Source organism: Eptesicus fuscus, chromosome 12 (genome assembly GCF_027574615.1).
Source record: "Eptesicus fuscus isolate TK198812 chromosome 12, DD_ASM_mEF_20220401, whole genome shotgun sequence".
Taxonomy (NCBI): Eukaryota; Metazoa; Chordata; class Mammalia; order Chiroptera; family Vespertilionidae; genus Eptesicus; species Eptesicus fuscus.
Genome location: NC_072484.1, coordinates 63,968,028 through 63,980,691, shown reverse-complemented (window position 1 = coordinate 63,980,691; position 12,664 = coordinate 63,968,028). Strand labels below are relative to the sequence as shown.

At 44.3% G+C, this 12,664-nt stretch overlaps 1 protein-coding gene across 1 annotated transcript; it reads left to right on the top strand.

The window, feature by feature from the left end:
* Positions 1-8,577: 8,577 nt before the first annotated feature.
* On the top strand, positions 8,578-9,471 carry MC2R (melanocortin 2 receptor). Its single transcript, XM_028135417.2, has one exon. It carries the CDS (start codon positions 8,578-8,580, stop codon positions 9,469-9,471), a length of 894 nt encoding a protein of 297 aa, XP_027991218.1.
* Positions 9,472-12,664: the final 3,193 nt, after the last annotated feature.

The following is a 12,664-nucleotide window of genomic DNA, read 5'->3' as shown; positions in this document are numbered from 1 at the left end:
GATCGTATAAATTGCAGGCAAAGTTGGAGAAGTAGGGCTGTTCATCTATCTGCATCCTTTATAATAAAGCAGTAAACGTAAGTGCTTCTTTGAGCTCTGTGAGCTGCTCTAGCAAATTATACAACCGAAGGAGGGGGTTGTAGAAACCTAGACTTATAGCAGGTTATTCAGAAGCATGGTTGGCAATCAGGGACTTGCAATTGGTATCCGAAGTGGAGGCCGTCTTATGGGACTGAGTCCTTAATCGGTGGGATCCGATGCTATCTCAGGGAGCTTGTGTCAGAACTGAATTACTAGTAAATTGTGGAACGTGCAGGTGGTGTCAGGTAATTGCCTGATCTGTGGAAAACACCCACGCTTCTGGTAGCAGAAGTATTGTGTGTATGTGAGCAAAGGAGACACCCAGGAGGAGTGTGTTTCTCTTTACAGAATTACTTTCCAACCCCCAGCATCGGATGTGCTGTCCAAAGGGCATGGCCCTGCATATCTGAAAGACAGATCCCTACCCTGTTCTCTTCTTGTCCCTATGCCATCTCTCTCTCTCTCTCTCTCTCTCTCTCTCTCTCTCTCTCCTCTCTCTCATCTCTCTCCCCGCCCCTCCCCACCCCTAATTCCGGTCTTGATCCAGAATCTAGAAAGGTTCAGGAAACCTGGAGAAGGGGCTATGCATAAATTAAATAAGAGTCCAGAGACAAAACATAATTTTGAAAGGCATTATGGGGAGTCAGAGAAGACTTAGCTAAAGGAACTACATTCTCCTTGTCTCAGGACCCCTTGCTTTTTATTAACACAAATTCTCCTAAGGCAAGGTGGAGATATACACATCAAAGGGTAGGGTTTGGTACAGAATCCATTGTCAGATTGGGGAATTGCCTTCGGCTGTTCAGGTGTTTTGGCCAGTAGGAGGCAATAACATGTATATTAAGATGGATTGAGCTGTCTGGCAGTAAGCAATCAATTAATGCATCCCTTTCAGGTTTGGGGGAATGCCTTTAGCTATTCCCAACATATGTGATAACATATGTGACTCAGCCCTTGTTGAGTTCCCAAGTTCCATCAACTTTTCGATGAAACTCTTGCAATTATGACATGCTGGAACTGGCTTCTGGCACGCACGCACACAGACACACACACACACACACACACACTCACACACACACACACACACACACACACACACACTGTTTGAAAGCATAAGACTGAGTAGGATGGTAGAGTTGAAAAAAAAGGGCTGAGCTGCTGGATTGCATGAGAAAAAAAGGTGCCCATGGGAGCTCCTTGAATACTCTCTAGAATCCCCTTTTTGCATCCTGTCTCTGGGAGGAAATGAGACAGGCTGGGATATAGTGAGTGGCACCTGCAGCATCTATTGTTACAGGTCTAGCAGCATCTCAGCTCACTAGTTTGCTTCTAAATGTTCCCAAACTGAATAACTCTGACTAAGGTATCTCTTAACACTGACCACCATTTCAATAATACTTTGGACCAGAGCATAAGTCCCACAGGTTCTGGTGTATGATTTTACATTCTCGAAGCACTTTCACAAAACTGGTCTCATTTGATCTTCCCAACGACCCACTTTACGTGAGGAAATGACAGATCCAGAGACCTGGCAGAGTTGGGACTCTACCAGGTCTTCTGGCTTTAAATCGCATGTCCTTTCCACTCTGCTCCTTGAATAATTGGAGGAAGATGAGCACCCTCCATCTCGAGGAAAAAATAAACTAAAATAGCAAAACTTACTCTATACGAGGGCTTAGCCAAACCCTTAGGCCATCTTGTCCCTCCTCAAAATCTCTTTCATCTCTCCTAGATTCAGCTGCCTGGGTCTCCACACAGAGAATCTGCTGAGACTTGCTTTCTCCAAAGAGCTCCCCAAGCTCCAACACCCCCTCCGTCTGGCAACATGCCTGGGGCTGGCTTCTGGGTCCTGCCACCAGTTTTCCCACCAGCTCATCAGATCCACAAATCTTGGACAAATTTTGTGATACTGCAAATCCGAGGACGGAGGACAAGGTGTCTCTTCCAGACACCACAACCGTGGCTTTCTGGAGGCACTGCCCAATTTTATAGACCGTCTCAACCGTGCGGCTCATCTGAGCTCCAGGGCGTGTTGCCAGGCACACAGCTACCCCCCAGCAGTCCTAAGCCCGGAATGACCCTGAGTCCAGCAGCGCCCAGGAGAACATGCTCTGCCTCGGGGACAAGCCAGAGGAAAAGCACTTGGTAAGAATGTGTTTCTCCGCCTGGGAAATCACACTCAGACCTCTGTCCTCAGTCCTTCCAGACCACCCACATGGGAACATCTTTCAGCTCGGGGCTGGAGCTGGTATTTTCAGAAATGGTTACTGGTTTGGCATCCGCCCCAAAGCTCCAGTTCTTTCCCAAACTTGGCCCCATGCCATATTTACACATTCAGGTTCATGTGCTTGGATACCAACAGCTGTTCCTCATACTTTTGTTTCCCTCGGCTGCCTTGAGAGAACCCTACTAGCCATTCTTCTCGCCATGTACACACATGCCTACATACAAATACATGCATTTACATGTACACACATACATATCAGCCCTCCCCTGCAGGCCTGGCAAACAGAAAACCAGCAATAACGTACCCTACAACTAAACAATTTTTCTGTGAATGATGGAGGTATCGGTGGTGGTTTCTGTGAAATGTTATGACAGAAGAATTGGCAGAACGTGAGGGCTTTCTTCTTGCCTTGGCCCATGCTCCGTTAGCTGCCCTCGAGCCCACAGTTCCCTGTCTCACTGCTCAGTCTTGTGAAATATGGATAATAGGGTTATTCCCTTCTGCTTAAGGAGATTAATGAATCAAATGTTTGTGAAATGTCTTTAAAAGTTTGCTGGAAATGTAAAAACAAATTCTTCCTAAACCATTTCCTCAAAACCCGTTGACTGAATTTCTTAGTTTGAAATTAGATGCAACTCTAAAATGATGTTAAAAAAGGAGCAAGGTCATAAGTCTGTAATCTGCCATGAACCTTGTCATAAACTTTGGAAGCAGCTTTGTGTAGCTGACCCAGGGAAATTGTGTCTTAATCTGTGTCTTCGACTTCACATTAGCAGAAACATGCAGTCCCTTTCCTATGACATCTCCCAAGGTTATGATAACAAACTAACGCCTCTCCCGGTGATGCATGTGTTCCGGCGCTTCCTGGCCCAAGGTCCATTCCCTGGCTTTTCTTTCAAACCTCATTCATTCTCAGTGATCCAGGCCAGAACGTTCCCACTGCAGAGCGGAAGGTAAGTACATTTTCTACTAATTTCTCAGGTTCTTATATGTTGGGATGATAAATAGGACAATCCTAAATAGGTTATATTCAGAATTCCACCTAAAAGCTCATCCTTTTTTATCCCTCCTGAGGGAGGATATTATTTTTCTAATTGAACTATAACAATAAAATTGGTTACTTGTTTGTCTAACTAAAGCAGCCTTGCCTGTTGATGAATGTGTTAACGTCTCTATATTCTTAGTCTCGAAATTATCATCAGGCTCTGTACAAGGGCTATGGCCAGGTTTTTCTTAATGGAAATGGGGGTGAAAAAAATCATGCTTCTTTTACCCTTTCATGAGAATCACCCTTTTACCTGAATACCTTTTGTTTTTGCAAGCACCATAGTTTTGCTGCCCTGGCAATTAGGAAACCTGGTATGCAGTTGGCTTCCTTCAACTCTGCCATTAACATACACACATGGATTATTTGTGGTTCTGGGGCAACACACTCTCTCTCGGCCTTTCTTGTCCATTAGCTCTGTAGTCCTCTGACTTCCTTGGAAGCAACACAGGGTGTGGTATAAATAAGCATAAAAAACATTCATTATCACAAACTCCTCCAAAGTGGTCATCACTTAGAAAGCCACGCAGCCACTGCAGACTTGAGACACTGACTCTGCTTGGTTGGCTCTGTCATGGGGGCATGTACTCTATTGAACAGAAGCCCCACTCTTTCTATGAAAACAGCTATTTGCTATATTTGTATTTCCCTAGGCTGCCTTGAGATAATTCTACCGCCCATCTTCTTCCCAAACACACACATGTACACACACACACATGTATACATGCACACACATGCATATACATGTACACACAATATATGCACACATGCAAAACCCTAAAGGGATAGAAATGGGCAAGGGATAGAGGGGGATGCTGAGAAAGACTGGAAAGAGGAGAACTCCCTTTAGTGCACCCTACGCAGAAGAGCAGGAGGGATGCCGACAAGCTGTGCTCCCTCATTCATCCTATAGAATAAAAGCCTAATATGCAAATCTACCCAACGGCAGAATGACCAGTCACTATGATGTGCACTGACCACCAGGGGGCAGGCACTCAATGCAGGAGCTGACCCCTGGTGGTCAGTGCACTCCCTCAGGGGGAGTGCCACTCAGCTAGAAGCTGGGCTCACAGCTGGTGAGTGCAGCGGCGGTGGCAGGAGCCTCTCCTACCTCTGCTGCAGGTGGGCAGTAAGGAGCAAGGGGTCTTGGACTGCGAGAGCCCCAGACTGTGAGAGGGATGTCTGACTGCTGGCTTAGGGGGATTGGGCTAAGCCGGCAGGTAGACATCTCCCGAGAGGTCCCTCGAGAGGGTGCAGGTCAGGCTGAGGGACACCCCTCCCCTCCCCCCCCAGTGCACGAATCTCGTGCACCGGACCTCTAGTGTATTTATTAAAAACATCCACTGGGCCTTGGTGCCAGGCCTTGCTGCAAGCCTGGCCAGAGTGCCTGCCTGCCTTGAGCCTCTACAAGTACCAGGGGGTGGAGCAGACAGCTGCAGAGCAGTCTTCACTTTCAGTGCTTTCTGCATCTCTCGTAGCAGAGGAAGAATTATGCTCCCACAGCAACTGAGCTTTCACTGCTTTAGAGCAACTTAAGGCAGTTCAGTGTGAGAAATGTCTAAGCCATTTTATTATTAACCTTGTTAATTTTTCTAGGTACGCGTCTCATCTAAAAACTCAATGGCTAACTAACTTTTACTAAGACCTTTTTGTTTGGTGTAAGCAGCATTCGTCTGCCGTTGACTGTACACATATTGCCATGCCCGGCTTCTCTGCGAGGCACTGAGCATACTGAGGTGGCAAGGACAATGCTCATCCTAAAACTCAGAATCCACTTACGAGGGAAGACCATGTGTTTAATGTGAGCAATGCCATCAGAGAAATAAAGACACATAGTGTAGCGGAACACGGGTGGGAAGCTCCCTCATGATCCTTTGGGCGAGGGAGGCCGTTGAGGAACATGTGTGCTGTTCCTCATGCACAGAGAAAGGAATGTGTGTGCTGACCATGAAAAGGTGATGAAGAAAGTGGGGAAGGGACAGTACTTGTCAATCATACCACCGTGACAGGAAGGAAAAGAACAGGGCTGCCTCATCCCTGAAATTCAGGGTCACTTCAAGGCCTCTTATAACTGATGCTAGACAGAATTTGAAGAAGGAACTCTGTCTAACAGGGAACCCAGGAGAAAACATGGGCCTTGGAGCAAGGCAGACTTAGCAGCTGGAGAACCTTGTTACTTAACCCCTCTGAGCCTCAGTTTTCTTATCTAGGAAATTAGTGGGGTAGCGAGGAATAGGAATAGTACCCCTTACAGTTAATTGGAGCATTAAAAGAGAATGCCTTTTACTGTGCCCCTTCTCTGACCTTTCACATAGAGAGCACTATGAGAGAAGCCACAGTGATACCAAATTGCCTTTAAAATGAAGAATTTTAAGAATGTAATGATGTATTGGGGAGTTTCGTATTTTATCTGTGAGAGTATTGCCGTATTTTCCGGCGTATAAGACGACTGGGCGTATAGGAGATTTTCCTGGGTTAAAAAGTCGTCTTATACGCCGGAAAATACGGTAATTAAAATTGCTAAGCATACATTTGGGGCCCTGCACAGTCGACAGTGAATTACCTACAGCGCTTGTAGGCAAGCCAATCCTCTTCCACATCATGTACACCATGTGACAGCCATGACTCATTAGCAAGTCACCATAACCTTATCTGTTCTCTTTCCCAGATGTGCATGTTTTATCTTCACAGCTAGATTTTTGTAATCCTCATCCGAGGATATGTTTTATTGACTTTTGAGAGAGAGGAAGAGAAAGAGAAAAGGGAAGTGAGAGAGAGAGAGAGATATATGTGAGAGAGAAATTTCGATCGGCTGCCTCCTGGACACGCCCTCAACTGGGGAATTGATCTAGATATGTACCCTCATAGAGAATGTACCCTAGATATGTACCTAGATATGTACCCTAGATATGTACCCTCATAGAGAATCTAGATATGTACCCTCATAGAGAATCGAACCCACAACCTTTTGGTGCACAGAACAATGCTCCAACCAACTGAGCCACTTGGCCAGGGCTCCTCAGCTAGATTTTTGTGGACAGTATGGTATTTCCTATCTTTTTCATTTCCAACACACGTAACCATTTTCTAGTCAAATTTAGGACTCTCCCGTAGATTTACAGGATTGGCAACAGCAGCTCACCAATGCACATCAGCAGAGCTGAGTTTTATAACCACCTCTTCCTAAGAAGTGCCAGGAGCTCTGCCAGCATTTCTTTTTTTCTTTATCAATTCTACCATCAAATGCACTCAAGATTGAAAATATACACCAAATCTGACCACATTTAATGGATTCAAGTATAAGACAAGAGACTCTGTCCAGACAGAGTCTCCATAGGTGGTTCATGCTTGGCACAGGCCTTGGGAAAGGCCTTCTTTTTTATTATTTTTTAAAGTAGTACATATAGTTTTACATATGTCTCCCTTTTCATGGAGCCTTCTTGCTCAACAGATTGGATGAGGCCTGCCTACACTGGGGATAGCAATCTGCTTTACTCAGACTACTGATTCAAATGTAGTCTGAGTAAAGCAGACTATAAACACCTAGAATAATGTTTGACCAAATATCAGGCACTGTGAGGCCCAAATTGACACATTAAGTTAACCATCAAAGGCCTCATTCTCTTCGGCATGTTGGACATGAGTAGATGCTTTAGCATATAGAGTTCCCAGGGCCCAAGTAGGTAGAACTAGAGTAATTAACCATGGTAGGTTGCCTGGGACTGAGAGAGTGCCCAGGATGCAGGACTCCCAGTCCCGGGAACACAGGATCAAGTGGTCAACCTAGGTAGAACCCTACCAGCAGCTACCACCTGCCACTCCACTCCTTTCCTATTCATCTACCTACCTAACGCTAACATTTCTACCTTAATACCTAACCCCAGTCCTTTGTAAGGAAACCAGTTCCTTTTCAGGAAAAACTTTAGTGTGAGACAGTGATGCGTGCCCTGTGGACTTTGGATCAAAAGCTACACTTGATTTGCTCTCCCAAGAGCTGCTTTACAACATGGCAGCTGGCTTCCAGCAAGCCTGAAGGGAGGGGGATTAAGCTCCATTTCTTGTGGGGAGGAATATAAAGAACTTTAAGGTCATATCCTTAAAACCACCACAATGGCAAAGGCAAATTTGAAACATTTCATAAAACCATCTGTGTCGCCCTAGCTGGTTTGGCTCAGTGGATAGAGTGTCGGCCTAGGCACTGAAGGGTCCTGGATTCGATTCTGGTCAAGGGCACGTGCCCAGGTTGCAGGCTCAATCCCCAGTAGAGGGCGTGCAGGAGGCAGCCAATCAATGAATTTTTCCTCATCATTGATGTTTCTATCTCTCTCTCCCCGTCTCCCTTCCTCTCTGAAATTAAAAAAAAAAAAAAAAAAAAAATCTGTGTCTAGCCACCTGGAAACTGAATCAGTAAAAATTTTACATGCTTTCACCTGAAGCTAACTTCTCAAAGTCACTCAACTATGATCTAGTCGGCCTTTTCTGCTTGAGGAAAACTGGATCCTTTTACTGCCATAATTCAACTTCAACCTAGAAAAAAATTGAAAAGATTAGAAATCTCCAGAAATACCATTCCTGAGAGTTCAGCCTTTGAGACAAAAATAATAACGAGTATTGCGTTGCATAGTCAACTTTGGACATGTCCATCAATACGTTTGCCATTATTCTGTATGCTGTAAGGTCAGGCAGTGAAAGAGAAAGGACCCGAACACCTCATCGGTCCCCTGTATCCAGCCACTCCTCCCAGTCAAAAAAAGGTAGCTGTGTGCTTTTCTGTGTCTACACATGCCTTTCATTTCCTTACTTTTTTCCTCATTCTAATTTAGCTCACATAAAATTGGGTTCATGAGAAGAAGCGGGGGTGGGGGAGAAGAGGAGAGGACAAAGGCTAATCTTTATTTTTATTTCTGGGCTCAAAATTCCAGTAAAGATTTGTCACTGAGTGCTGAGGATGAAGGCCCAGTAAACTGTGTTATTTAAAATATTACACCATTCTATTTTACTGAGGCAATAGAGCTTTCTTAAAGTTAACATGGCTTGTTTTTATTTTGCCGTTTATTTTGCAACTGATATTGTTATATATTCTTTCTTAGGTGACCGTGTGGCTTTTACCTCAGATCTCCCACAAGTACTACCCTCCCCCACAAAAAAAAAAAGATTCTGAAAAACCAGTCCAGTTTTCTGTCAAGTCCAAGCAACATCATTGTCTTAACCACAAGCAGGAGAAATGAAGCACATAATCAACCTATATGAAAACATCAACAATACAGCAAGAAATAATTCAGACTGTCCTCATGTGGTTTTGCCAGAAGAGATATTTTTTACAATATCCATCGCCGGGGTGCTGGAGAATCTGATCGTCCTTCTGGCTGTGATCAAGAATAAGACTCTCCAGGCACCCATGTACTTTTTTATCTGCAGCTTGGCCATTTCCGATATGTTGGGCAGCTTGTATAAGATCTTGGAAAATATCCTGATCATCCTCCGAAACATGGGTTATCTCAAGCCTCGTGGCAATTTTGAAACCACAGCCGATGACATCATCGACTCCCTGTTCATCCTCTCCCTCCTGGGCTCCATTTTCAGCCTGTCTGTGATTGCCGCTGACCGCTACATCACCATCTTCCATGCTCTGCAGTACCACAGCATCGTGACCATGCGCCGCGCCATTGCTGTCCTGGCGGTCATCTGGACATGCTGCACCTGCAGTGGCATCACCATGGTGATCTTCTCCCATAGCATCCCCACAGTGATCACCTTCACATCATTGTTCCCTCTGATGCTGGTCTTTATCCTCTGCCTCTATGTGCACATGTTCTTGCTGGCCCGTTCCCATGCCAGGAAGATCTCAACACTTTCCAGAGCCAACATGAAAGGGGCCATCACACTGACCATCCTGCTTGGGGTCTTCATCTTTTGTTGGGCCCCTTTTGTTCTTCACGTCCTCTTAATGACATTCTGCCCAAATAACCCTTACTGTGCCTGCTACATGTCCCTCTTCCAGGTGAATGGCATGTTGATCATGTGCAATGCAGTCATTGACCCCTTTATATATGCCTTCCGAAGCCCAGAGCTCAGGGAAGCATTCAGAAAGATGATCTTCTGCAGCAGGTACCAGTAGAATTACTGATTCTCACCGGGGGGGATTCATTATCATCATGGTGATAATATTGCCGCGTGATAGAGTAACATGACACACCAACAAATACTAATACTGCCCTCTCATTCCCTAGTGTGCATGAGGATTATCCCACTTACTAGTATTAGTAATAGTTTGGTTCTATGTGAACAGGCTTTCTGGAGTACAACTTTTATAACTAGAGAGATAAATAATGTACTAAAAGAGACAGAATCCAAAGCCCATACAGCAATACAAATGTGAGAGCTTTGGGCTAAGGGGAGAACTTGCTCTTTTATAGATATCCTGCAAGCCGATTACTGAGTGGCCTTTCCAGGCTGGGGGTCACTGTGAGGGATTTCTAGAAGTTAACGTACCAGGACAAGTATTCAGGCCAGAAACAATATGTGGGCCTTTGGAAGCCCAAGGTGCCAATAAATTGCTGCAGCTGAATTTGCCTGGCCCACACTGCATTGCAGAATGCCTGCCCGCCCTCCCTCCTACCTGTCTGCTTTATTGGATGCCATTCCAAATCTTTTTGGAAGCAGGCAGGATATAAATTATAAATGTCAAACAACCAACTTTGAGTTTTCAAGAATAAAGGAACCTTCTCTGTCAGACTTCTTTGCTCACTCAGCACCCCACTGGCTTTAAAATCCTTTCTTGGTTAAAACTCCTCATGCCTTCGAAGCATACATTTCAAAGGAGGAAATAAAAATTTAATCAACGTGGTTCCTGTGTGTAAATAAAGACCAGAGGAAAATTGTGACCCTCTGAAGAAGGTATATCCAATCTTTGTGAATTTGTCCCAATGTAGAAGTAAAGGAAAAGAGGCCCCAAGCCCCAATATGTATATTTTTAAGTAAAGAGAGAGAGAGAGAGAGAGAGAGAGATCATCATGCTTTGATACTATGGGAAAAACCAATACCAAAATAATGCTTCAAGAATTTGAAGAACAGTGCTATTGTTGAGATCCAAGGCAGAAACTGATGGTAAGACATTTTATTTTCTTCACAGATGAGTCTGAGAGACTCAGTCACTACAAAATTTCATCATACCATCAGCTACAGGACAGATGCCAGATATTAAAAAGAGGCATTGCCAATGGGAATAAAAGAAACAGTTTGTAAGCTCATCTGTTGCTAATAGCTAAAAAATAAAGCTTAAAGAAGAAGCAGAAGGTGGGTGGGAAGAGATCAACCAAAGAACTTGAATGTATATTTGCATAACCCATGGACACAGACAATAGGGTGGTGAAGGCCTGGGGAGGGGATGGCGTGGCAGGGGCCCTGCTAGAAGAGGTCAATAGTGGGGAATAGCGGACATATGTAATACTTTCAACAATAAGTATTTAAAATTAAACAAGAAGAAGAGGAGGAGGAGGAGAAAAAGGAGGAGGAGGAGGAGGAGGAGGAGGAGGAGGAGGAGGAGGAGGAGGAGGAAAGAAAAAGGAGAAGCAGCAGCTTCTGGCCATAGTCCTAGCTAAGTTGGAGAGTGGCTTAAAGGGGCAAGAGATGAAAGAGTGAAAGGAGAGAAGCCAGATCTTCAGATTCACGGGTGTTCAGGATCCAAGGAGAGTGACAGCGCCTTCTGGAAGAGGCAACACTTTACCTCAGTAGAGTTTTTCCTGAGCCGCTGAGAGCAGAAGCCAGCCACAGACAGGACTGCTGATGAGTTTGATATTAGATGTGGGGAGGAATGGGATCTTAAGAAGCAGAGCAGAAGGCATGGAGTTTAAGGGAAGACAGCTGTAGGCATTTTTCCAGACGGCCTCCTTCACAGTTTGGAGATGAAACTTAAAGTGCCCCTTGTTGTTCTCTGTTCTGTAATAATCCTTTGGTCCTTCCCCCTCGCCAATGAGATATATTACACTAATGTATATTAAACCAAATTTATTAATAGGTAAAGTACTATATGTAACTTTATTTTCCATAAAATCTAAAGCACTGCTCTATAAATGACTTTTAAATGTTATTTCCACTATTAAAAGACTAATGTATAGCATATTTTTCTGTAATTAAACTGAGTATTCTCAATAAATTGTAACCTTTCTCTGATGTTGTGCTGTTCTACGGTCCTATAGAGGTGGGTAGTGCAACTTAAGCCCTGTCATAAATGGTCCCAAGCTGCTGTTCTGCCATTGTTACCAGCTTTGCTACCACTCTCAAGCTCTCAGCTGTCACATCTGACTGTGGTCATAGGAAATCGCCTAGATATACTTCTGCTTCTCACTGCCTTCAATTTGTTGTGTTTAATCTAAGATACAAATCAAGGAGGCTACTCTAACGGTGCATAAAGGAAAAACAGGCTGAGTGCTAACTCGGAGACATTTCCAATTCTAGGTTTTCAGCTATATTCAATTCAAATCAGGGTCATCAGTACTCAGAATTACTGGGGGGAAAAATACCTCTACCTTCCTATGTAATTCAAACAAAAACAGTGTGAAAGTGCATTCATTTGAGTAAGGAAGACCATTAAGGCTCAGATTTTTTTCCACAATTATTACTTTAATTCTTTTATCAAAATATCAATTTTTTTAATTGCTTTGTTAATGCCATGAGCATATTTTCAGTTTTGTTGATGATCTAGCTTTCGATCATTCAGCTGAGAATGTTAGTAAAAATATGAAGTATTATAGCTGACCTGATGTCCTCTTTAAGGCAGGGGTATACTACTTCTGTGCCCTCTCTAATAAAACGGGAGGGAAGCTTCCTCTCTCTCATTTCCCCATTGCTATGCTCTGAAAGTTTGTTTTTCCCCCAAAATTCACACATGTTGAAATCTTACCCCTGAAAGGTGGTAGTATTAGGAGGTGGGGCCATTGGGAAGTACTTAGATCCTGAGGGTGGAGTCCTCATGAATGGGATTAGTGCCCTTATAAAAGGCTACAGAGAGATCCCTCACCCCTTCTGCCATGTGAGGACACACTGAGAGAGGCCACCAGCTATGAACCCGGAGGAGGAACCTCATCCCACCATGCTAGCCTCAAGAACTGTGAGAAACAAATTTCTGATGTTCATAAGCCACCCGGTCTGTGGTATTTCATTATAGCAGCCCAAACACACTAAGACACCCATATATGCATGGACAGACATGAGTAAGTCAATAAACACCCCACTCCTTCAACCACATATTCACTGGGCTGAGAGAGCAGTCAAGAAGCACCCCCAGACCACTTGGTTAAAACCGACGAAGA